This window comes from Pyxicephalus adspersus, chromosome 8 (genome assembly GCF_032062135.1).
Source record: "Pyxicephalus adspersus chromosome 8, UCB_Pads_2.0, whole genome shotgun sequence".
In the NCBI taxonomy this organism is placed as follows: domain Eukaryota; kingdom Metazoa; phylum Chordata; class Amphibia; order Anura; family Pyxicephalidae; genus Pyxicephalus; species Pyxicephalus adspersus.
This window is the reverse complement of record NC_092865.1, coordinates 69,844,343-69,869,029: the sequence shown is the minus strand read 5'-3', so window position 1 is coordinate 69,869,029 and position 24,687 is coordinate 69,844,343. Positions and strand designations below refer to the sequence as shown.

At 37.5% G+C, this 24,687-nt stretch overlaps 1 protein-coding gene across 1 annotated transcript in view; it reads right to left on the bottom strand.

The window, feature by feature from the left end:
• Positions 1 to 10,394: 10,394 nt before the first annotated feature.
• CACNG2 (calcium voltage-gated channel auxiliary subunit gamma 2) overlaps positions 10,395 to 24,687 on the bottom strand; it is an 86,672-nt gene continuing 72,379 nt past the window's right edge. The window contains exons 3-4 of the mRNA XM_072421077.1: positions 14,187 to 14,327; positions 10,395 to 12,836 (exon numbers count right to left, since the gene is read on the bottom strand). Coding sequence (XP_072277178.1) covers positions 12,307 to 12,836; positions 14,187 to 14,327 — 671 coding nt within the window. The 3' untranslated portion in view covers positions 10,395 to 12,306. The remainder of the gene's footprint in view (positions 12,837 to 14,186; positions 14,328 to 24,687) is intronic.

Here is a 24,687-nt window from a genome sequence, read left to right as displayed (position 1 = left end):
AGTTTTATGCTTTTTAACTCTCCTGCAAATGAATGAACTTAATTTTACTGCACTTTAAGATAGTATCACATTTTAGTGAACCAGGCCCAGAGGATAGAGAAGTGCAATAAATATCAGCAGCTAAGTACGCTCCATTCTCTCTGTGGCAGTTTGGCAGCTCTCTTTCCGCACATCATTGCTATCTGCATGTTATCAGATAAAGCTTTCTAAATAGAAAGAATTACATATTTGCACTGGGATAAAAAAAACGATGAAGTATGTTGGTTGTACTTAGTCGTTATCCGCAATGATTTTTGGAAATGGTGATGAGTTGCAGGCTTTAATTTTTATAAATATATGCAATCTACATCAGCTATCTGTATGTTTTATTCTATCTGTATGCAAATATTAAAGTGATTGCAGTGAATGTTTTTGTATGTGTTGAAGCGGGAACAGAGATAATGGCAGAGGATGCTGCAGGTGGGTGGACGCTTAGTTGCCCCCACACAGCTCCTGCTGCATGACATGAGATGCTAGGTGCAGAACATTCCTCACTGTGATAGTGGACTGCAGGGGATAAACAGGCCTGCAGTGCGGGAGACAGAAAAAGGCAAGGGGAGGAGGGAGATAAACCAAGAAGGAGGGGGAAAGAGACAGGGAGGGTGCAAGAGTGAAAAGAAGGATGGAAGCAAAGAAGAAAGAGAAAGGAGAAAGAAAGGACAGAGACACAGGGGGAAGATATGGGGGGAATGTAAGCCATGGCGGGAGGCAGGAGAAATAATGATTGAGATATGATAGATATAAAAAAGACTGCAGCAAAATACATTACACCTTTTGTGTAAATATATTACATTACAGTTTATTTGTTTGAAGGGTTTTTAGATTTTTCATTTTGGGGCTATTTTATCAATGGCCATGTTTACTAATGCCTAGGTGCCAGAAACAATAGAAGATTCAGACCTTCATCTTTTTAGTCCATGTATTTAGAGAGAAATATAATATGTCATTGGAATAGACCAAGATAACAAGATATCATTTTATTGTGGACGAATCACTGCAGTTCTTATTGGATGCTTTGTGTTCTCACTTATTTCTTCAGTAAAGTTATGCAAAATTAAAAAACTAAAGTGCTCTTAGCAGACAGCTAACATATGCTGGACTATCAGTGAAAGGTGAACTTGTTTTAGACATTTGGACTACAGGTAGTCCCGGGTTACATACGAGATAGGGACTGTAGGTTTGTTCTTAAGTTGAATTTGTATGTAAGTCGGAACAGGTAGATTATTTTAATAAATGCAAATAGGACAAATGTTTGTCCCAACATAATTTTAGGCAGCATGGTGTCAGTTACTGTATAAAATCCTCACTGTGAGTTAATCACAAACAAAGAAAAAAAACAAAAAATTTATGGAGCCTAGACATTCATTAGTTTCTGGAGCAAGCTTTGCTTTGATATGCAAAAAGAAACAACTGCAGAGTTTGTCTTGTCATTAAAGAGTTACAAGATGTAGCAGAAGAGCTCAGTCTTAGCTGTGTTTAGCAAAAGATTTCTTCTGCAAGTCATGCAAACAGCCTCCCTCCTGCAAAACGGGGACAGGGAAGCCTGTACATATCGAGGAGTTGTCCGTACGTCGGATGTCCTTAACCCGGGACTACCTGTATATGAAATGTAATTCAGTAACGATTCACAGAGGTTTCCAAAATGTTCTTTTTCCCAAATCTAAAGCTAAACACTGGGATTTTGGGAAGCATTGCCTAACTACAAGACACATGTATAATACTTGATTCTTTGTGTGTTTGTGCATATCTTTCTAGACCCATGCAGTAATCCTTCTAGATTCACGTGTGAATGGTTTTCATTGTGCTGTAGTTTCTTGTAATGAAGACCAGACACATTTGTGCTATTGTCTTGCAGGGTGACTGGTTTTGTAACTTCCCCCATTTCATTTTCCATAGGCAGCCTGTAGTTGGGGTAAAGGGGGCTGCGAAGTCCCTGCCACAGCAGATGCTGATGGTGTCACTGCTTCTGTAGCCAGGTAAAGTTTGAGTTTTTGGTGCAAACAAAGCACATTTTGTACCTGCAGTGTAGCTTTATTATCCACAATTCTGTGTATTTATGCAACCCGCCTTCGTGATGGCTATTGATGTATTCAAATGTGTGATGCTGCAGCATCAGGAACTGGTCCATTAAAATTAGCTAAGACATAAAGCAGATCAGAAATGCCTCTCACACACATGGAATAGAGCTGTACACTATGTCAGGCTGTACAGAGTGAAAACATAGCAAAAATAATTCATTCAGGCACAGGACCATGTGAGCCTGGACATAGGATGATCAATATATAGAGTTATACCACAGAGCAGGCAGCCTTAACATGCTTTTCCTTTGCATTCACCCAAACATAAATAACCACTTTCCTATAGTGAATGCAGGCACTTATTCACACTCAGTGGGCCTGATTGATGAAAGCTCTGCAAGACTAGAGAAGATAGACTATCATAGGTGAACCTGGGTGATTGTTAAAACTTGGAATTATTATAGTCCAGGATTAAAACCATTTGTCAAATAATAGCAAATCATTTTAGGAAATCCCTTTCAGGTTTGCTGGATCACCCAGGTTCACCCATGATGGACTATTGTCTCAAGTCTTGGAAAGCTTTATTAAATTAAGCCCAATATGTCTATGTATAAAAAGGTAATGTCAAACTGTACCAAGGGATTCTATGCACACTGCATCATGAAACTGTTATTGCTTGTTCATCACAAATAGTAATTAATGTTGCTGTGTATTGCATAATTGGGATTGATTAATTATAGAAGCAGTCAGCATGTTCACTAAGTGAAGTGAATGTGTAGTTTTACCCAATTATGTTCAAGGATTTTGGTTGGTTGATTAAAATGAACACTTCTTCAGTTTACTGAATTCATGGTATTTTCCCAGACTTTTGAGAGCCTTTTGATTTGCTGAATTGTAGCTGAGGCAGTTGAACAAACAGCAGTAACAATACATGGATCCCCAGTTCTCCTTTGGGAGCAAATGGCTATTTGAGCACAGAGCCCCACTACTTTTGCACCGCACACACATACACAAACACACACAACGCACACACTGACTAAAAGGCGTTTTAGAGCAGCGGTCGCCAATCGGTGGTCCGCAAGAAAATTTTGGTAGTCCACGGGTCTGATCGGTGCACCCCCGAGCGGGGTCAGGAGAAGGACCCCGCTGGGGGGACGCACTGGCCAGAGCCGCGGACCACGTCCCCGTACAGTTGCCAGGCTTGGGGAAGTGGGCAGGGTTATGTTATAACGGCGTCACTCTTGGGGACGTTTATCCCTTTTTGAGTGACACCCGGCTCCCCGCTCATGCGCGGTCGGGGGCTGGTGATTTTAGTGGTCCGGGGGACTGAAAAGGTTGGCGAGCACAGGTTTAGAGGGCAAACTAAATTTCCATCCCTATTGAAGACCTAAGTGTACAGGAACTCAGAAAAGCCCACCTTTGTCTTCAAGTAAGCAATTTTTTAAGCATTATCCACTCTTTTAAAGGAAAACTGCACTTACAGATGACCAGGGTTGTCATTTGTGGACTCTCAGGAAAACATTAGTTCCCAGGGTGTCTTGCTGACCTTATTTCTTTATTATACCAATATGCACATCAAGAATTTTGAGATCACATTAGGCCCTTATTAGTATGAAAAACCTCTTCCGTGCTTTTCCTTGATTTACAATAACGGGACATGACTAGCTCTCCCCCTATTTAGTAATGTGTTTACTGGACACATATGGAGTCTCAATGGATCTCAGTAACTCAGTGGTCCTGCTTTATTAAAGCTCTCCAAGGCTGGAGAGGATACACTTTCATCAGTGAAGCTGGGTGATCTGGCAAACCTGGAATGGATCTGGTCCAGGATTAAAAACATTGGCTAACTAATAGCAAATCATTTTTAGGAAATCTTTTCCAAGTTTGCTGTATCACCCAGCTTCACTGATGAAAGTGTATCCTCTCCAGCCTTGTATTAGTCCCAGTATCTTAGTAATATGAGACTTGCAGAACCGCGGAAGAAGCTTTTATTAATAGTAGTAATAGTTTAGTAAATAAAATACTGGCAACTTCTTGTGGTCTGCTCTTGGATAAAAGGTATAATATTAACATTTTCTATACATGTAAACCTGAGTAAGCTTAACCTAATAAAACATATCCAAAGCATTGAATGTCTTAGCTCCTAGGCCTTAGGCCTATATACTGTAGGTCCTATTCCTCGCCAACCCCTAATTCCCACCAACACACCCTTCCCACCTCACTGACACTTAATTCCCACCCGCACACGATGGCCACATGAGGCAAATCGGCTGTCTGGAACATTTTATTATTATTACAATTACCCAGTTATATGTAACCTAGCAAAACAATGGGTGGGTAACCTTGAAGCCCTAGATCTAAGCCTATTCTGCTATGTAGAAATCTGGCTCTGTTGGCCTTTCTACTGATCTTCTAATACAGGGGTGCCCCTATTTTTTTGGCTAGCGATCTACTTTTAGAATGACCAAGTCAAAATGATATACAATAAAAACTTGGAATTAATAACTCCTGTGCTTGGTAGAGTTTAATTTGAAAGGCAGGGCTCCCCGATCTACTCATGTTGCTCTTGCGATCTGCCTGTAGGTCACGATCCACCTTTTGGGCACCCCTGGTCTAATAGCTTTAATACCTGGAATCACAGACTGAGGGGGAGAATGGGAGTTCTGACTTTGCACTGACTTCACAAACTTCATGGTTTTTCTTGTTTAAATATTTAGAAGATAATAAGATTAGAGACATTTTGAAAAGAGAAATTGCAAATGTGGCCTCCCTAATAGCACAGATATCATTTATGTTTTTAGAATTAGATATACCAGGTACCCTTTAAGATATAGTTATCTTCTTGCTTAAGGCCAATAAGTAGATCTTGCATGATATTGCATAGGAGAATACAATGAAAGGTCATAAGGGATGGAGAGCTGTAAATACCCCCACTATGAATCCCTGCCTCTTTTGGGCACTGTAGTTGTGGAAGAGCCCAGTGTACATCAGCATTTCTTATTATCATTATTATTATTTCTATCATCTTTTTATTTTGCACTGACATATTACCCAGCACTTTACACAGCTCATGGTCATGTCACTAATTGTCCCTCAGAGGAGCTTGCAATCTAATGACCTTTCATTAGTTATATGTCATTAACATGGTTTAAGGACAATTTTTTATAAAGCTGATAAACCTACCTTCATGTTTTTGGGATGTGGGCATAACCTGGAGTGTAAACATGGAAGAACACACAAAAAAACCTAAAATTCAAATCAATCAAATGCAGTGAAAGCAAGATCACTGGCCACTGAGTTGGACCACCATGCTGCTGACTGGTGGAAATGTTACTTTGAGATCAGTGCAATATATTGTGGGCACAACTTCTAAAGCCCCCCAGTGCTAAAAATCATGCAGAATGTTGTAAGGAGAGAGGTGGGAGTTCTCTATCCTAACTCTCCTGCAAATAATGATAAAATAAAACTTTTAAATCCACAAGTTATAAATACAAATGCACATCTAAATCACAATGGGCTCAATTTATTAGACTGGAGAAGATAGGCTATCGTCGGTGAACCTGGGCAATCCAGCAAACCTGGAATGGATTTGGCCAAGAATTCAAAACATTTGCCAAACAATAGCAAATGTTTTTTTGAAATACTGGGTTGCAGGTTTACCCATGATAATCTATCCTCTATGTTCTTGGAGAGCTTTAATAAACCAAGCCCAATGTGTGGTGTTTAAGGATGAATGACTATGGGTCAATTGTAGCAGTACAGGGTTTACTGTCACCAAAAAGTTCCATTATAGCTTAAAAAAATACAAATAAATAAGGTTGTTTTTTGTCAGTCAGTACTTTTCTGACCATAATTTATTTTTCATTATGTTTGTCATCATGCCTCATTGTATTTAGTTTTATGAAGCAAATTATTTTTGTAAATCTGGAGCAAAGGTAACTTTCTGTCTCCGGCTGACACCAGTAACACTTTCTTGCAGTTAGTAATTTGCCTTTCTTATAGACATGGAACGCACGCTGCAGGTTGACAATGCTAAGGCAAATTGGAAGGCAGTAATGGCTTGAGTTGCATTCAGACATTTTTGTCTTGGAAATGATCTTTTTTAGTGACAGTGGAGCAAATGAACCCTATAAAGACAATGCTGTTCAGCTCTATGGAGAGGGGAGAATAAGCAGGGGAAACCCTTCTGTGCCATTCCCCATTGAAAGTGACAGCAGCTGTCCCCACTGGGTTGATTAGTGATCTGCAGTGGTGGAACGCTGTACACATGCTACATTTTCAGCTATGATGATTCCTTCATTAGTCTCCGGTGACAATCAACTAGTGTCTTTAGTGTTGTCACCCGGAAACAGGAACTGCTGTTACTGGCAGGAAAAAAACTTGGCAATAAGTTCCAAAAACGGATCTGCTTAGGAAAACTGTGCACAATGAGGCAAAACGCCAAAGAAACATACTACATACATTTTCATACGTTGTTTTACCCACATTATTAATTATGTAAAGGAAGTGCCTTGTGGGCATAATTCTTCCTGGGATTGTTTCTACCCACATTGGCTTTTGAGTTTGCCTCTGGTGTACATGCTCAATCTCTTACACTCCCTATAAAATAAAAATGTAACCAAAAATAATTATCTATTAAATGATGTATAATCATTATGAGAATTGATATATTGTTAAGGAAATGTGTCCATTGTTGTTTGAGCCATAAAAATACAAATTTTAGGTTGTCAGATCTGTACAAGTGCAGAATACAATCTTGTATCATAGCTTTATGTCACCATACATTAACCGATACATTCATTTGTAGTTATCGCCATATTAAATGCTGGGCTCTGCAATATTTTTTATATTTACAAAGCCGCTAGTTGTAGAAGACACTCTAAGCAAAAACAAGTCTCAAGTTGTTGAACAAAATCATTACAATTGATTCCTTATGGAGACCCTGCACATTTATAGTGTCTGAGGCTGGCCGTAGACCTTAGCTAACATTCGATGGTGTATTGTAGATGTGATTTGACTATCTCACATTGGGCCTGATTTATTAAAGCTCTCCAGTCTTGGAGCACTATATTAAATCAGACCCAATATCTTCTGGGCCATTTCCGCTCCTGATCAGACACCGTCTACATCCAGAATATCAGAATATCCGGAATATCTTTTTAGGGCAATGTAGGAGGGAGCCATGCGTTTATAACTCTAATTATAGGGAATTGTTTTTTTGTCCTTGACAAAGATGGCAAAGTGTTCCCATCACTGAGAACACTTTAGACCCATGCTACCTCACTCGTTATCTGATCCAGCAAAAAAAAAATGCAAGATCAAATCACTATTATCTATAACCTAATAATATCTAATTATTCCTTAATATTCCTTAATATTAATATCTAATAATTCCTGATATACGTTTTCATCCTCGGTCTCCAACAAATACCTCTGCAGAATATGGGTCATCCACATCTTTGTAGGTCCTTAAATTTGCCTATTTATTTATAAATAGTTTCCCTTTGTATTTAGAAGAGTTTCTACTTTGCTACGGGGCACAGTCACCATTGACATTTAATTTGGATCTATCCCAGCAAACACCCCAAAGTTCACCAGTGGCCACACTTCATCCTCACAAACATCACAGGCATCACTGACATCAGCAGTCTCTCCCTTTCAAAGACATTGCTACACCATGACAGGTATACACATCACAGGTACAGCAAGGGCAACTTTTAAACTCATCTCTTGTTTGGATGTCACAGTGTTTAGCGGAGACAAAAAATAAATAATAACAATCATGTTATATCCCAAGACCCCATAATGAAAGAATTCACCATATCCACCTTCTCTCCAGGACTTCTGTTACATATTTACATTTATTTATATCTGATTTTTTTTAGTTGTTGTTTTATTAAAAAAAGAACAAAAAGAAAATAAAAAAGGTCGTTTTGTTTACTTAGTCTTATAAATTAAATGGTAGTCAGAAAATCCCTACTAGCTTCCCCAGTGTTTGTTTTGGGACTTTAGCTTATAGGTTCAATTTGTGCCTCCCAGAGAAGGTCAGCAACCACAAGGTTTATAAACAGATAAACACAGCCAGTGCCAGGCCAGGCTTTTAAACCAGTTTTTTTTTCATGTCAATTATCAAATTAATAAATACATAAATTATCTATAAAAATATTTCGAAATGGACTGATTTTAATTTCTTTTCAGATGTTCCCTGAGGCCCCAAAAGGTAAAGGTTTAGTCCAACAAACTGATATTTCACGTAATGGCTGGATACTGATGGGCTGAACCACTTACTCGCTTTTTACATTTCCTAGGGTTTCCCATGAAGAGAACTCCACAAAGGTAATGCAAGGAGGCACCTGGTGTAAAATAAATGCAAACTTCAGCATACAGATTCAAGCCTTCTTGCAGTGGCTGCAGCAGGTAGGTGGATATAGAAATAAAAGTGCAGAGATCTCACTGTCCCTAGGAAACCCGTGTGATTCAACCGGCCAGCATCTACTGAATCCTGAAATGACCGTTTTGTATAAACTACGCCTTTTAAATAAATACATTGGGGCAAATTTTTTATAAGGGATATTCAAGTGTAACTTTCATTAAAAATAGATAAATAAATAAACTAGCAAGCAATAAAAATTGCACATAGACACACAGAACTGGATTCTCTCAATTATAATCCATGTGTGATGTTATATAATTCATCCTATTGTTTCATATTCTAGTCTCTATAACTCTTATTACTTAGTATAAACATCTTCCCATAATCCTCTTACTATGCCACATAATCCTCCCATATAATTCCTCTTACTACTGCACATAACTGCTCCCTATAACTTCTCTATAAACTGTTAGTTAATAATCCGATATCTGTAATTGCAAACAATAAATCCCGGTTTGGCATTATTTTAACCCCTTCTAGCAAGCATCTCGGCTATCGTGTAGTTATGAAGTGTAATCTGCCATGGCTGCTGAATTTTCAGGACCCTTTATAACACGGTCTGGTTACATTATGCAGCACTGATAGGTAATAACTGTGGAGAAAAGTTTGTGGAGATATTAAGGTGATATTAGGGATCCCGTGTTGGGAAAAACCTAATGCAAGAACAATGCAATCTACATTAAATCCACTGTTGTGCGCTTAATAAGTGTTTGTAGCATTTTTGTGCAGTGCATTGCAACATGCTGCAGTGCATTGAATTACATAAAATTGATATGAACAAGGGAATTGTAAAGTTGAATCCGATATATGTTGTGTTGTATGCTGTCTGGATTCTTCATAAATCATTGCAAAAAGTAACGTATATATTAAATGCACTAATCAATAGCTGCAAATTAACAACTAACTAAGTAAATAAATTCACATGGCCTTTTATATCCTAATCCATATAGTCATTCACAACATTTTATTAACAATCTTTCATTTTGGTAAAACGCTAAATGGATCCTTTATGGCAATGATGATAAAAAAAAATGTAGGCCTTTTCTTTTATTGTACTTATCTTTGATTTTCAAATAAAACTCAATAAAATTTGAGTGTTAAATATTAAACAGGATTGTTTGAGATTTCTACCCTTAAAATATTTTAAGCAGATACATACTGAAATAAAATGAGTATCTGATGGTAGGGACAAAATCCCAAATCTGTTTTGTAATTTCCTGGCAGAGGGAGGGACATTAATCTGAGCCAATCATGTAAGTCCTGTATGCACATGCGCTGACAAGGAATATTTGACAGAAAGAAGGAGCAGAAAGATGACCTCACCATTATGCTACAGCACTTTTATCAATTTATTTGCATGTCTGCATGATCTGCATTCATTCAATCTATGTTCTATTCAATGGGACTTAATTAATCTTAGCTGTAGCAAATAGAAAATATTCAGCCAGATAGGTATTGACTCTGTATTTATAAACCTAACTTATATACTTTTGTTTTGTTTATAGCCAGAAAAACTAGTTCCTATTAGTGCACAGCAAACAGCATTCTTTACAACTTATATCTGAAATCTTACTATGTATTTGCATTGATGTAATATTATATACGTATAAATATTATCTGGTGGATAAGAAACTTTGATATCCAACATACTTTTTAAAACGTCTTTAGCAATGCCAATTAGATGCACCGCTAATCCCCTCCATGGTAATTTATTTTTTTTAAACAAAGATTATATGTAGGAGAGATGTTGAAAATCTTATTAAACATACATTCCCTGAAAATAAATACACTGACTTAAAACTATATGACCATAGAAAAATAAATATAAATTTTTTAAAATCTATACACATACATATACTTATATAGAAAGAGATATAAATATATACATTTATATATAGATATAGTTATACCTATATATGTATAGACTTCTATATGTATGTGTTTATATTTCCGTTATACAACGGGAGGAAATGTGACTGAAATAGCATACATATTTTATATTGTTAGTTATTTTGCTAATCTTTTTATTATGGGAATATTTTTTTTTTTACAGTGCAAATGTTAAAAAAGTGGCTTAAAAACCTGGCTTGGCATTTTCTGCATCCGTTCCTATGCAGCCCCCACTGAATTTGTAAAAGAAAAAAAAAAGAATAAATAATAATAAATTAAATAATTTAAGACAAAAATATAGTATAATTAAATAAAACAAATCCTATGTCCCACCCACTTTTCCCTACCCAGAAAAAAACAACATGTTTGTTCATTGAAAATCGCTTCACATTTTTTTTTTATCTCCCCTTTCCCATAATTTTTTTTTTGCCCCAGTATTCTCGTCCTTTAACTTTGATCGTTTTTTTCTTAAATGAATCAGTTAAATGAACAGGTACATAGAGGGAATTCATGCATTTTTTCTTCGTTTGGTTCATTCTATCCTTTTTGGGAATTTTTTTTAATGTGTTTTGATTTTTTTTGTCTTTTTTTAAGAAATCTGTTTTTTTTTTCTTCATTTCTTTAAACACTTTGTTCTCTGTACTTGCTCGTTCTTGTTCAGTTTGGGTCTCTAGCCCTTTCAGTCTTTTTTTAAATTCCACCATTGCACCTTTGTTTAACCCTTTCACTTTTACCAGTGAATTATAATGAAAGAGTTAAATGCTACAGTTTGCTTGTACAGGGTAAGTTTAAAAACAAAACACCAAATTTCATGAAATGTAAAAACCACCTAAGCATAGTAGGAAACTAGAACATTATACTTCATAATATTCATGTACTTGTGTGATATATATATATATATATATATGCATATATATATATATATATATATACACACATTGTACATTCACTTATGTACATTACATAGTCTGCCATTTTCCTTTGCACAGTGATGGGATACACGATGGTGATGCAGTATGTTCAATGTGGTTATATACTGTTATCACGTTCCCAGTAAATATGCTGCATAAATGTTCTTAATAGTAATGTTTTTACATGGGTACCCTCTATTAAAAGTTTATTTTGTTTTGCAAGGCAATTTGTTAGAATAATTGTTTATAATCCCCATACAAGCAAGACTGCATTTAGGATAAAATACATCTTCCAAATATAGAACCTCAAAATGTTATATACTAACATCAGTTATCAATTACAGCCATTTTTATATCCTCCGCATGTCTATAAATTATGATGGTTAATGCACATAATTTGCAGGACTGGTTTTATGTCAAGTGACATTATTCTGGTCTAGATGTTGGATATGACTTTTTGACTTGTTATGCAAGTGTCAACATTTTGAGGCTATTTTTGAAAGGAAACACCTGTCCTAATCATATGGATCTGTGTATCAGACTTTATATAAGAGTTTTGTACAATTCATTTCACTGTCGGCCAAGTGGAGAACAAACTTCCATTGACTTCAAGTTTCTGAGATGGCCTAATACTCTTCTCTGTGTTATAATAAACCCTTATGAAGGTAAACACTTTATTGGGGTTTGTGGGGTTTAAACATTTGAATAAAAGTAAGAAATATAGGACTTTAGCAATCGCTTTGTGATGCTTATTTCTGTCTTTTCATGGTTACAGTACAGTCTGGAAACAGCTGAGTTACTACTGAATTCCAAAAGACAATTTGAAATTACTGTTTAAATACTGTTTAAATAAAAAGACTAGTTTTGGAACCTAATTTAGAACCAAAAGAGGTCACTTGTTGAATAAAATGACAGCCAAAAGCTTGATACACAGATCTCTAGACCACACTACTTTAGCTTTCTGACCCTCTTTGTTTTATCCCTCTTTGTCTTTCTTCTCTTGCTCCATCCTGTTTCATACTGGGGTGGTCCTGCGGTTGGCTGTGTTGGTGTGCGCAGAGTCCTTATTATCTTTGGGTATACAGTTATGAACTTGGAGGAAGCTGTTATCCGAGTTATAAGTGGCCGTGGGGGTCCCAGCCGACTTGAGGGGGTCGCGGCTCAGCGTGTACATGGAGATCTCAGTGGAGGGAAGGGTGTTGAAGCCCTTAAGGCCGACGGGAGAGGCATCACGGGAGTGGGATGGCTCCGTAGACCGAGAACTGGAGCGGCTACGCCTCTGATAACGATAGCGATAGCTTGGAATGCGAGTGATTGCAGAGGACTGGAGGTAGTCCGTGGCCCGTGCTGTGGCCCTCAGTTGTTTGTGGCGGTCAATGAACATGTGAACAGCAAGCACTCCCACCATTTCAGCAATAATGAAGGAAAGGGCCCCAAAGTAAAAAGACCAGCCATATGAGTAGCTGTTTTTCTTTGAGTCGCTTTTGGAAGGGTCACCTGCATTGGCTGATATGTAGACAATGATTCCAATGATGTTGCTCAGGCCTGGTAAAAAAAAATACAGGAAAAAGAAGAAGAAAGGTTAAAACATCAAACTATATATAAAGGCCTGCTAAAATCCAGGGCTTTAATACATTTTTTTTAAACTTACAGTGTGTCTTGATGAACCTAAACAATCACTACAGATGTGATATATGTACTTAATCTTCCTTACCTCAAAACCACATCTAAACCTACTCTTTAAGACCCTAGACAATAGGTGTGTCCACCAACTTTTAGGGCTATTGGAGACCTAGGAGTAGAGCAAGTACTGTTTTACCTGCAATGAGATTTGCATTTTTACTGAATAATTTGCACATATTGGCCATACTGTATAGTAACACCTCTTGGTTTTTGGACAGAGGTAATGATGCTAATTCATTTTACAAAAGGTCAGGCCAGGTAGGTCTTATGTGTATAAAGCTTTAATGCCATAACTAGGATTTTTACCTTCTTTTAGAACATGTTTGTTCAGTTACATCTCGTATGTTGGAGTGTAACTTCTACCCAAACCACATATCTTCAGAATGAAAAGGTAACTTTATTGAAAAAGATGACATTTTACAGCTTGGTAAAAGTAAAAGAATATAAAAAGAATTGTAAATATACAAGAAACGAGGATCCATACTTTAGCCTGTTAAAAACTCAGTAATAAATAAATAATAAAACAAAAAATAATAAAAAAATAAAGCTAAATGAATTATAAAAAAATGTAAAGGGACCTACAACCCGGTCTCAATGCACATAAACTGTAAATATGCGTAGTGCTAGGGCATTTGCATATGTAAACGGTTGTGTAAAACATATTGGATGTTGCAGGCACACACGCTGGTGGAGGAGGAATAATTCAAGGCACATTTTTATTTACATTTAACTGATGAGCTGTAAAGGTTTTTTTAAGTGCTGCTTATAGATGCATATTTTAATGTTTCATTGCTTCATCGTTTTACATGCTGGCTTGAAATTTTTGGGTGTCTTTTTATAAAGCACTGAATCTGACATTACATTCCTTGGTGGAGAAACAATTACTGCCCTTAAAATAGATAAACCTGGAAGATTTTCCACTAGGGAATGTTTCAGTGAATGTCAGACTCATATAAATAAACCCATTGGTATCTCAACAGATTTTTTTCAACTTTGTTTTCAACTGCCATCTTTTTATTCTACAGGTTTTCTGCTTTTAGAAAATATATGTTATTTTAATTTTTGTTTTAGATGAAAAATTCTGTAGCACTTTTAATTTATAGTTTTCCCACTTAAGGACACTTTATGACATATTTATGCTCAAACAGTATGAACGGTACAGTACCAAAAGAGAAAAATAAATGACTGTATAGAAAGAGGGATGACCATTACCTGCAGACACAAAGAAGATTCCAGCACTTAATATGATATTGTGTCGGGTTTTGTAGAACTCGCTTGCAGCAATGCAAAGCCCTCCCATGAAGAGCAGGATTACACTGAGAATAGGGAATATACTGGAAGCCCTCACAGCCCCTGTAAAAAAAAGTATAGGTGTATTTTATATATGTATGCTATATATAGCAGACTTTAAATCTTTTACAGTATTGAAGGTTTTTGGGATCAATAATACATTTGTTTGCTTATGATTCTTCTGGGGATACATAGTAACAGTGCTAGTAACATTTTTTGCATTCTACATTGTACTGGTTTGTACCGTGCAACTAGCCAACACAGAATGACCAAACGACCAAATGAGTGGCACTCCTCTGTTCACTCCTAGTGTCTGGCACCTTGTTGCAGACAATAAATATTGCTCTTCCTACTTTCCCTTTTCCTCCCCATACTAGTTACATTACAGGTAGCCATAAAATAGCAAGGTGACTGACAGGCAAGGATAAAGTCATTTTTACACCTGTCATCATACAAATATAGATACTGTCATTGCTAGCTCAATTCTAAAAATGCTAGTTCCATATAAAATATTAATGCATTTATTTTTTTTTATTCTGACTTGATTTCCTCTTCTTGCAATCCCCTATATAGCAGCACTTAGATTAGTTAGGGGGGGGGAAGACTGCATGCAAATCAGATGTGTTGTATGCAAATATAAGGGCAAGTTTATAGAAGGTGATAACAAATTGAGTAGGAACTCCTCAGCATGCTGCGGCTCTTAAGCTGGGTACACACGTGCAATAAGTGTCGTTCGAAAGGATCTTTCACGATCCTTTCCAACGACTAAGGACTGCACGATGCATAAACGAGTGCTGTACATACAGCTCTATTGAGAGGGGAGGGGGAGAACAACGGAGCGACATCCTGCTGTGCGCTCTCCACCTTAACTTCCATTACGATCGTTCGTCGTCCGTGGATCCAGGACTTCGTTTGGACAACGGGCGCCTTACACAAGCCAGATTCTCATCCAATATCGACCCAGAGCCGATTATCGGACGAGAACCATTGCAAGTGTGTACGTAGCTTTACACTATGCATACATAAGCCTGGGGGCAAGAGGAGAGTGTACTCCCTCTACAGTCCAAAACTGTAACAACAATAGTGGTACAGACACAGAAATAGAAATACCCAGAAGTATTTTATTTCTGTATTTTACTAAATGCATGGAGTTTCGCTTTTAAGTGGAAAAATGAAAGATCAGGCAAGTCATTATTGCAGAAAGAGACAGGCGATGTCCCTTCTGCAATAATCACTCCTACCTGCCTGATCACTGTCAAAAAAAGCTGAGCCCTGCATGCTTTGGATCTCAGGATAACCTGCCCTGTTCATGTCAGGAATAAATTATGAGGAGGTACATCATTCTGACCCAGCCAATCAAAGTAGTGAAAATTTCCGGTTTAGAAAAAAAAAGAAGGAAGAAGATGGCAGCACCCTGCGACAGAATGGGGACAGGTGAGTATCAAGGGTTTAGTTCTACTTTAGGTGAAAGTACTAGTTTTCACTTCATAGTGAAAGCAATCACTTGCTTATCAGAACATATTTATACTGAAACATTCCTGGTAATTTAATTGTAAAAAGCCTAATTCACTAACAAAATTGACATAAAAAGCTGTATTATGTGTGTGTACAGAATCTATTACAACAAATATACTGCTGTTTTATCTTTACCATGTCTAAAGTCTAAATACTAAATGTGGACATCAAAGAGAAGACTCCTAAAGTTTTACACCAAACAAGTCCACCTTGCACGGGTCAAAGTCCTTCTTTGCAGCACGCAGGGAACAGGCTTTTCTATTTAGGCCATGGCTGCTTGCTAAAGAAAAAAGCACACTGTGAGATTTTATACACCCTTCGTTTTGATTTACATGAAATGTATTTAGTTGATTTAAAACCTGACTAAAGTTAGAGTAGAAAACTACCCTTGTGGTAACTATTTACGGAAAATAAATGCACGTATTTAAATCTTCCTTGTGGCTCTCCTCTTTCCTCAATAAGTATCTCTGTGCTGTGGTTGAATTTATTAGCTACAATACGGAACCAATAGTATTGCATTTTAATTGCGAACCCCAAGAACCTGCCCATAACCTTTTTAGTAGATAGAAGAAGAGAACACTGGCTTCAGGGGAATGAAGGATAATAATAAGGATAACTAATTTGCTTTTCACAGTGCGTAGGCAAAAATGACCATGTAACCCTTGCAGTAAGAAGAGAGCCCCTTCATGGGTAGTTTTCTACCATACCTGCAGTTCAATTCCACTTTAAACCAAAAGTTTAGTTAGTCTTGAAAGAGTTAATCTGCCAAAAAAATGACATTTTAATTATAGGTGAAACTGGTTGGCTGAGTCATACCTTCGTCCCTTAAATACTCCTTTGGCAAAATCTCTGTTAATGCCATCTGCTCCTGTCTATCCCGTAATTTTTGGTGCTTCTGCCCACCTTTGCATGTCTAGCACCTATGAATTCTTCATAATACAACTAGGTAAAAAATAAGTAATTAGAGGTTGCTTTAACTCTCCAGCTGACCTTTTTTTTTGGGGTGAAAAATACTTGGGTCTTCTGTAAAGTTGCATAAACATTATCACAGGTAATGTATGGACAATAAAACATGAAGTCATGTAGGCTTTTAGGACTTAAAGGGAGAGAGTATTTCCCCCTGGCTCTAGTAGTTGTTTTTTTTATATTGAACACTGACAGCTAAGCATACACAGCTCAGCGTACAGTAAATTCAATGTATGGGGTTAAAGTATGTTGTTCCATGGCCAAAGACTTCAGGCCTAGAATAGGATTGAAGGAGTGAGGTGAGGAAATGGGTATATGTTTCATCATTGCAGCAGGGCACATTGCAAGGTATATGTATACAATATGTACAAAAAATGCTGTGTATACTTAGACCTTCGGGGTGGCCAAAATATTTTAGTTTTCCCTGTGAGACCACACTGCTATCTGCGGGAAGATTAAGCAGAAAGCATCTGCAATTCTTTTTCTACATTTCACACATGCACTCACATAGGTAAATATAATTTGTTATATAAAAGTGTGTTTTGTAATGTTTAACAAACATGCAAATGCTTCAACACCTTACTAACTTGTAATATTGAAATATGTTGGTGATATTACCACTAACTATACCTTGTCTCAGTTTAACATCTCTGATTCAGTCACAAGAAAATTACAGGTGTGACTTCAATGTGACACCACAAAAGATAATTGTAATACATCTGCTTTAAAATTCTAGTGTTTTCGCTCTAAAAGGCATCTGCAGAAATTCCAGACACAGTAATTGGCGGTAGCTTTCTACTAATGTACATTCAAACATGCACAAATAAAACTGGGTGATTTATTCAATACTCTACACGCCATTAGACTCAAGTTTAAACAGCCAGTCAAAGGAAACATTCATTCATTTCTTAAGCTGTTTTGAAACGGAACTTAGCAAAGTTTTAGGTACATTGAAGCTATAGACCCCTGAACCACAGCCCATGGGCCGAATCCTGCCTTCCGGGCCTTTTAATCTAGCCCGATAAACATTCTCATTTGGTAAATCCTGCCTACTTCTCGGTTGAGGTGGCAGGCTGGTAATGTAAATATACGGGACCATTAGACCAGTGTTTTATATAGAAAACCCTGCCATCACAAGCCCCTCACAACCATGTGTATGCTTGGTGTGCAAAAGGGGCTTTCTAACTGCCTAGCTTTTTTTAGTGACTATAACTGTTGGTCTACAAGAAAATTGCCTGACCTTGGTGGTTGCAAAATCCCAGCATAGTGTTTCCTTTTTTTCGCTTTCTATTTGAATTGAAACTGTTAAAAAAATCCCTTTGCAAATGCTTGCAAGTGGCACCAATGCAGGCCTATGGAGATGGCTGGGACAGGAAGCCGGGTCTGGATGTTACAAGAAGCCTCAACAACACATGTGGCAATACTGTTGCCTATTACCTCCTGGATCTCCTGAATAATGAATGAATTCATTTAATCCAATGTAAACCACCCAAAAACACTTAAAAAAACTGCTAAAAAAGCCAAAGTTAACCTTACCTTCTATATATTATCCCCCAACAATTTAACGAATATAGTATAAAAAACACAATTAAAACTTATAACCAAAGGCAGACAAATTCATATGCAAAACCAAACATTTGCTAAATCCCGTCCACCTTTTTTAAATTCTTCCCAAGTAGATAGATAGATACAGAAATACTTCAAAGAATTGAACACCTCAATGTTTTTCACCGTAAATATATGGGGCTATTGATATGAAACTTACCTCAGATGTTGGTAACAACCCAAGTATTCCACACATACACAAATACTTCCATAAATTAAGTTATGTGTAATAATGTGGCATGGCACAGGGAATAAGTATTGAACACACTTAGTTTATATAATACTTAGTAGAAAAGCCTTTGTTGGTAATGACAGTTTATGATGCCTCCTGAATGAAGAAACTAATCGTATGCATTGCTCAGATGTGAATTTGGCCCACACAAACCAATAGTGGTCAGGTTAACGTCCTCTGTTCTCTGTGTTTCGCCAAATGGCTTTTTAGGGGATTGTTAAGAATGTTTTGACTTGGTAATCTTATGGATTATGTACTGAGCAGTGAAATGGCCACTCGCATGTGCGTTCCTACACCTCACCAATGCCATCTCGCCAATTTTAGGAAACTGGCTCAGCGCAGTCATTTGCTACCATTTCACCAGGACACCATGCCAGCAGCAGTTCCCACATTTCAATCACACATTAAACACCTTGGACTCCACTTGTTTTCTTTAAGGAAAGTTAAGAACATAATCCATGAAATTGGTGAAATACGTTGGGACTGAGGTCGTTACCTGACCACCATCTAAGTGACTTGGGGTTCTAATTTGTCTAGTTGATTGGTCCTTTACCCCATGAAATATTAATTAAATAGGCACTGCCTAAAACACCCCAACTTTCTCTTACGTCACTTTAACCTTACTCTACCTAATTATTGCAAGAAATACCTGGACTGGATCCATCACTTGCAAATATCAGGCTGTGTCATAGTAAATTGGATAAATCAGTTTTCATCAGTAGCACAGGAAAATAGGATTTGTCTGCATACAGTTGCTCAGACTTTACTGTTTCCTCCAATTGAGCTAAAGATTGACGATTTACTTGGATTAAAAAGACTTGGATGACTCTCTTTGAAAAACTATCCAAATATTATTAGTAAATAGTAGAAGTGGTGAATCGTTCCAGAGAATAATCCCATTGTTGTGTTAGGTCAATAGGGATTCCGTTATCCTCTGCAAGGACAGCTGCGTTTCAGAGTAGGCACAGGCAGATCCAACAGTGTGCTTGCTATCAGGCTCTGTTTGCTGGGAGCAGTGTGCAGCACATCCAGTTGATTTCTATGGTTATCATATGTATTATAAAATTAGTTATTTGTGTTTAGGAACAAAGAAAGAGCAGGCCAAGTTACTGTTGTCTTTCATACACATTTACACACAAGGTTGTAGCAGTTTAATCAGCACTAAAAATGAAATTTATTCCATTCAAACTACCATTGCATTGTTACAGTAGCCATGAAAAGCATTATGAGTTTCAATCTGGGTTTAGTGCTGGATATCAACATCTGGGCTTCCCATCTTGCTAGACAGGGATTTAGGAGCCTATCTAGCAGATCACTGTAAACAGAATGGAAGTGATATGATGCCTCTCCACAGCGGTAGATCACTGCTATACAGATCAGTTGCAGCAAATAACATATTATTATTAGAAGTTATCTGTTGCTGCAGAGTTTAATTGGGCTTACTTGATTCACCACTGTGAAAAAGTCAGTATAGTGTAAAAGAATTTGGATGACTGTATCCACGTGTCCTGTACATCCATGTGTCCCCAAAGAGCTGAGCTCAGTTATTTCAAAGCCAATATTTTTAGAGACTCTTTAGTCACTGGCAAGGTACCAATGGATTGGCATAAGGCTAATGTGGTTACTATTTTCAAAAAGGGAGCAAAGTCATTACCAGGTAACTACAGACCCATTAGTTTAACGTCCATAGTTGGAAAGGTCTTAGAGAGTTTGTAAAGAACCACATAGGGGAGTTTATGCTAGAGAATAATATTATAAGTGATAGTCAGCATGGTTTCAAGAATAACAGAAGTTGTCAAACAAATTTACTCTATTTTTTGAGGTAGTAAATAAACAGGTAGACAGTGGAGTAGCAGTTGATATAGTGTACTTGGACTTCGCTAAAGCATTTGACACTGTACCCCACAGACGGTTAATATGAAAGTTAGGGTGGATAGGTTTAGAAAAGTCAATCTGTAAATAGATATAATAGAGAACTAGCTTAAAGATCCCATCCAGATAGACCTTTACTGTTTAACATCTTTATAAATGATATAGAGTTTGGGATTACCATTTCTGTGTTTGCAGATGACACCAAACTATGTAAAGGAATTATGTCCATACAGGATGTATATAATCTACAAGCAGACCTGGATGTACTGTTTGATTGGGCAGCCAAGTGGCAAATGACATTTATTATAGATGTAAAATTATGCACTTGGGGGGCTAACAACATGCATGCTTCATACTGTCTAGGGGGAATACATTTTGGGGAGTCAGAAATGGAAAAGGATCTGGGGGTTCTGGTAGATCATAGACTTAATAACAGCATGCAATGCCAAGCTGCAATATCTAAAGCTAGTAAAGTATTTTCTTGTAATAAAAGAGGAATAGACTGCAGAGATGGAGACATAATCCTCCCCTGTACAAAGCATTGGTCAGACCACATCTGGAATATGCAGTCCAGTTTTGGGCCCTAGTTCACATGAGGAGGGATTAGCTGAACTGAATCTATTCTCCCTTGAGAAGAGACGTATAAGGGGGGATATGATCACCCTGTATAAATATATAAATGGTCCATATAGAGAACTCTCTTCCCAATTATTCACTGTAAGATCATTACAAAGAACAAGGGTGCACTCTTTGCTTCTGGAGGAAAAGAAGTTTAAGCTCCGGATAAGGAAGGGATTCTTCACTGTAAGGTCTATGAAAATGTGGAATTGTCTCCCTCAGGAAGTAGTTTCAGCAAGTTCTATAGATTGCTTTAAGAAAAAGCTGGATGATTTCTAGAAGCACAGAATATAACTGAGGATTAAGGCTTTAAAGCAATAACACATACATCTAGTAAAGGGCTGCTAGAGCAATCAGGGGAGGGGAGCTGTCAGCTCTGCTCCCCTGATTGCGCTTGCAGTTCTTTACAGTCCCGAAAAATAACCCGAATTTTCCCACCATTGACTTTAATGATGCTTGAATTCGGCATTGGATCACCTGAACAATATCCCCAATATCCACATTACTGAGATATTCAACCAACACTACTGGAGAGGACATACTTTCATCAGTGAAGCTGGGTAATCCAGCAAACCTGGAATGTATTTCTTCAAAGTCATTTGCTATTTCCTAGCAAATGTTTTGAATCCTAGACCAGATCCATTCCAGGTTTGCTGGATCACCCAGCTTCAAATCCTCTGCAGGCTTGGTCAGCTTTAATAAATCATGCCCAATGCCATAAACATTTATAGCAATTGCAGTCTATGAAAAAGTTCCTGTCATGCTAATTCTGCTAATAATCTGCCCTTGCCAACCCTGTGTATTCTTATCTCAGTGTTATGTGTAATTGCAAGCAAACCAGTTTTTTTCCATGTTTGTTGCAATTTATTGTCAAAAAAGTGTCCTCAAAAAGAAAGACCCACACATTACGTTCAGCATTCCTCCTATTCTCTCAGTTATTTGATATCAACTTTAATGAGTTACTTTGCCAATTATATGTAAAATGTAAAATGCAGTTTTAGAAAAAATGTATGTGTTCTAATTTAGCACAATTACTAGTAAATACAGTCTATATATATATATATATATATATATATATATATATATGATAGGAAAAGTTTACTATAGAGACAGATAGAAGAAATTACCCAAACATAAATGATCTTGTTAACGTGACCTAAATATCTGGATTCTATCTATATGTTTTCTAGTGACAGCCATATTTGGTTATTACTGGTTCTGCTTCCTTCTTCTACAAACTAGTTGAACATTACTGCTATTTCTTTTAAAGCAAGTTGGTGACTCCTTAGAGAGGTACTAAATACACAAAATTATAGAAGAGAATGCCTGCAACAATCAGAGTCACAATAATAGTTACTTAAAGCCCGACTCCTGTCAAAAATGACTGAATAAAAATTTGCCTCCCACTCCTAACTGATAAATGTTTTGTCTGAGTTTAATGTTTAAAAACAGAAACTTACTTAACTTTAATCCACAGTCCTGCAAGCTTTCCCTGCTGGTTCCAATTGTTACGACCAGTCCTCTGATATCACTCTCCTTTCTGATCTGTCTTTTCACGCCACCTTCTTCTGATAATTTTACATACATTTCATGACCAGTGGGCTCTGCTGGCCCTGAAGTGTACGTGATGGTTTGAGGGTTGTTTGCCCAAGTTCTGGCACTGGAGAGCAGGCCAAAGGAATACTGGCTGTCACTCAAACTTTGAAACTCAAAATGAGGGCTCACTAACAACCTAATGTTATCATTATGAAATCACTGAAGAAATGATTATGTAGAGCAGTGGCCACCTACCTTTCGGACCTCACAGACCACTAAATTCATATTCTTAAATCCTACGCATGCGTAGGGAGCCGTGTGTCACTCAAAGGGGAAGAAACCTTCCCCCAGAGTGATGTCATGATGCCAGAACCGGCCCGCTCTCCCATCGCAGGCTCAGACCTGCTTGCTAAATATCCTGGGCTGTGACTACTGGGGACGTGATCAGCGGAGTCAGGAGTAGGATCCAGCTGGGGGGCGCACCGGCCAGGTAATATTTCTGCGGACCACCAAAATTTTCCACAGACCACCGATTGGGAACTGCTGATCTAGAGCAATGTTTATCAACCAAGGTTTATCCAGAGTTTGCTAGGGGCTTCCTTGAGCAATGAGCAGTTTGTGCCTCTCAGGTCAGTCCCCACTGACACCAGTGATCTTTTTGGCTATGTGTAAGGGCGACATACCTACCAATGGATAGCAATGTAAAAGACTTTCTTCCCAATGACACCACACTAAAATACTGTGAGCTGTGAATTTAGTATTTATAGAAAAGGTTCCCCGAAATCCAGAAAGTTGTTTTGAGGGAAAATAATCAAGAAAAATGTATCTAAAATATGCAGTGACCCATAACTACCATAGGAATCTCTTTGATTAAAACAGACAATTCTGACTGGCTGCAATTAGATTACTAAACTTTACACTTTTCTTTGTACTACCTTATTGTCGGCACAGTTTTCTCATGTCCCGCCAGCACAGCATATATGTAATGAATAGGATAATGCAAACAATTTGCAGTCTTAATAGATCTTACAGTTCTAGCATGAAATTATAAAACATGGGTTTGGTTGGATGGAGGCTTACAACTGTGAAACTAAGAAGAAAATATTTGGGTTCTTCAGGAAGCTCATGGGGAACGCAGTTTGTGAAGAGCTGTTTCATTTCTTGATGTGTTATACAAAATAAGTGAGTAATTTCAGCAATGTGTTTAAACATTTTCTACTAGTAAAATGTCCAAGAGAGATAATAATAATGAGTATTTTTAGAAGACTCATGTATTATAACTAGAGGAAAGGAAAGTAAAAAGAATATAGAAAAATAGAAATATAACAACCACATTCCAGCTGTCATTTATCCTTGTACATGGAAGAAAAAGAAAAAGCACTGATTGGTTGCAAAACCTTCACTTTCATTCCCTTTATTCTTTTTGTTTCATTCCTAGAGTGAACATAATTTGTATTTCAGGGCAAAGCAACAGGTTTACAATAATACCCCCCCCCCTTACTTTCCTGCCCAGAAGTAAACACTCATCTTTTCTTTCATTTATATCAGTCCCAGAGAGGGAGAAAAGAAAGAAATCACTCCTGCTGGAGCTTTCCAAGGGCCGTGCAGGTTATCATGTTCTGCATGGGAGGGGGCACTAAAATACAAGGTCCTCCTTCAAAGTCCAAGCTTCTCCTGTAAAAATCACCTACAGATATCCCTAAAGATAAATATAAAATTTTGTGAATGTTACCTTCCCCATTTTTTGTATCGTGGGCATAGCATCACCATTTTTGAGAACATTCCAAGGTATTGCAAAGCAGCCCAGACTCACAAGAACAAACTCCATCCCATTTCATTGACATTATTTTGAAAATTTAGAGTTCCCCAGAATCTGACCTAGAACTTCCTAAGACTTGTTTAGGATTCCCTAGGTTTTATAATCACTAGGATCTGGCCTAAGATTCCCTATGTTTTGCATTCTCTAAGATCTGGCCTAGGATTCCCTAGGTTTTGTATTCCCTAGGATCTGGCCTTGGATTCCCTAGATTTTGCATTCCCTAGGATCTGGCCTAGGATTCCCTATGTTTTGTATTCCCT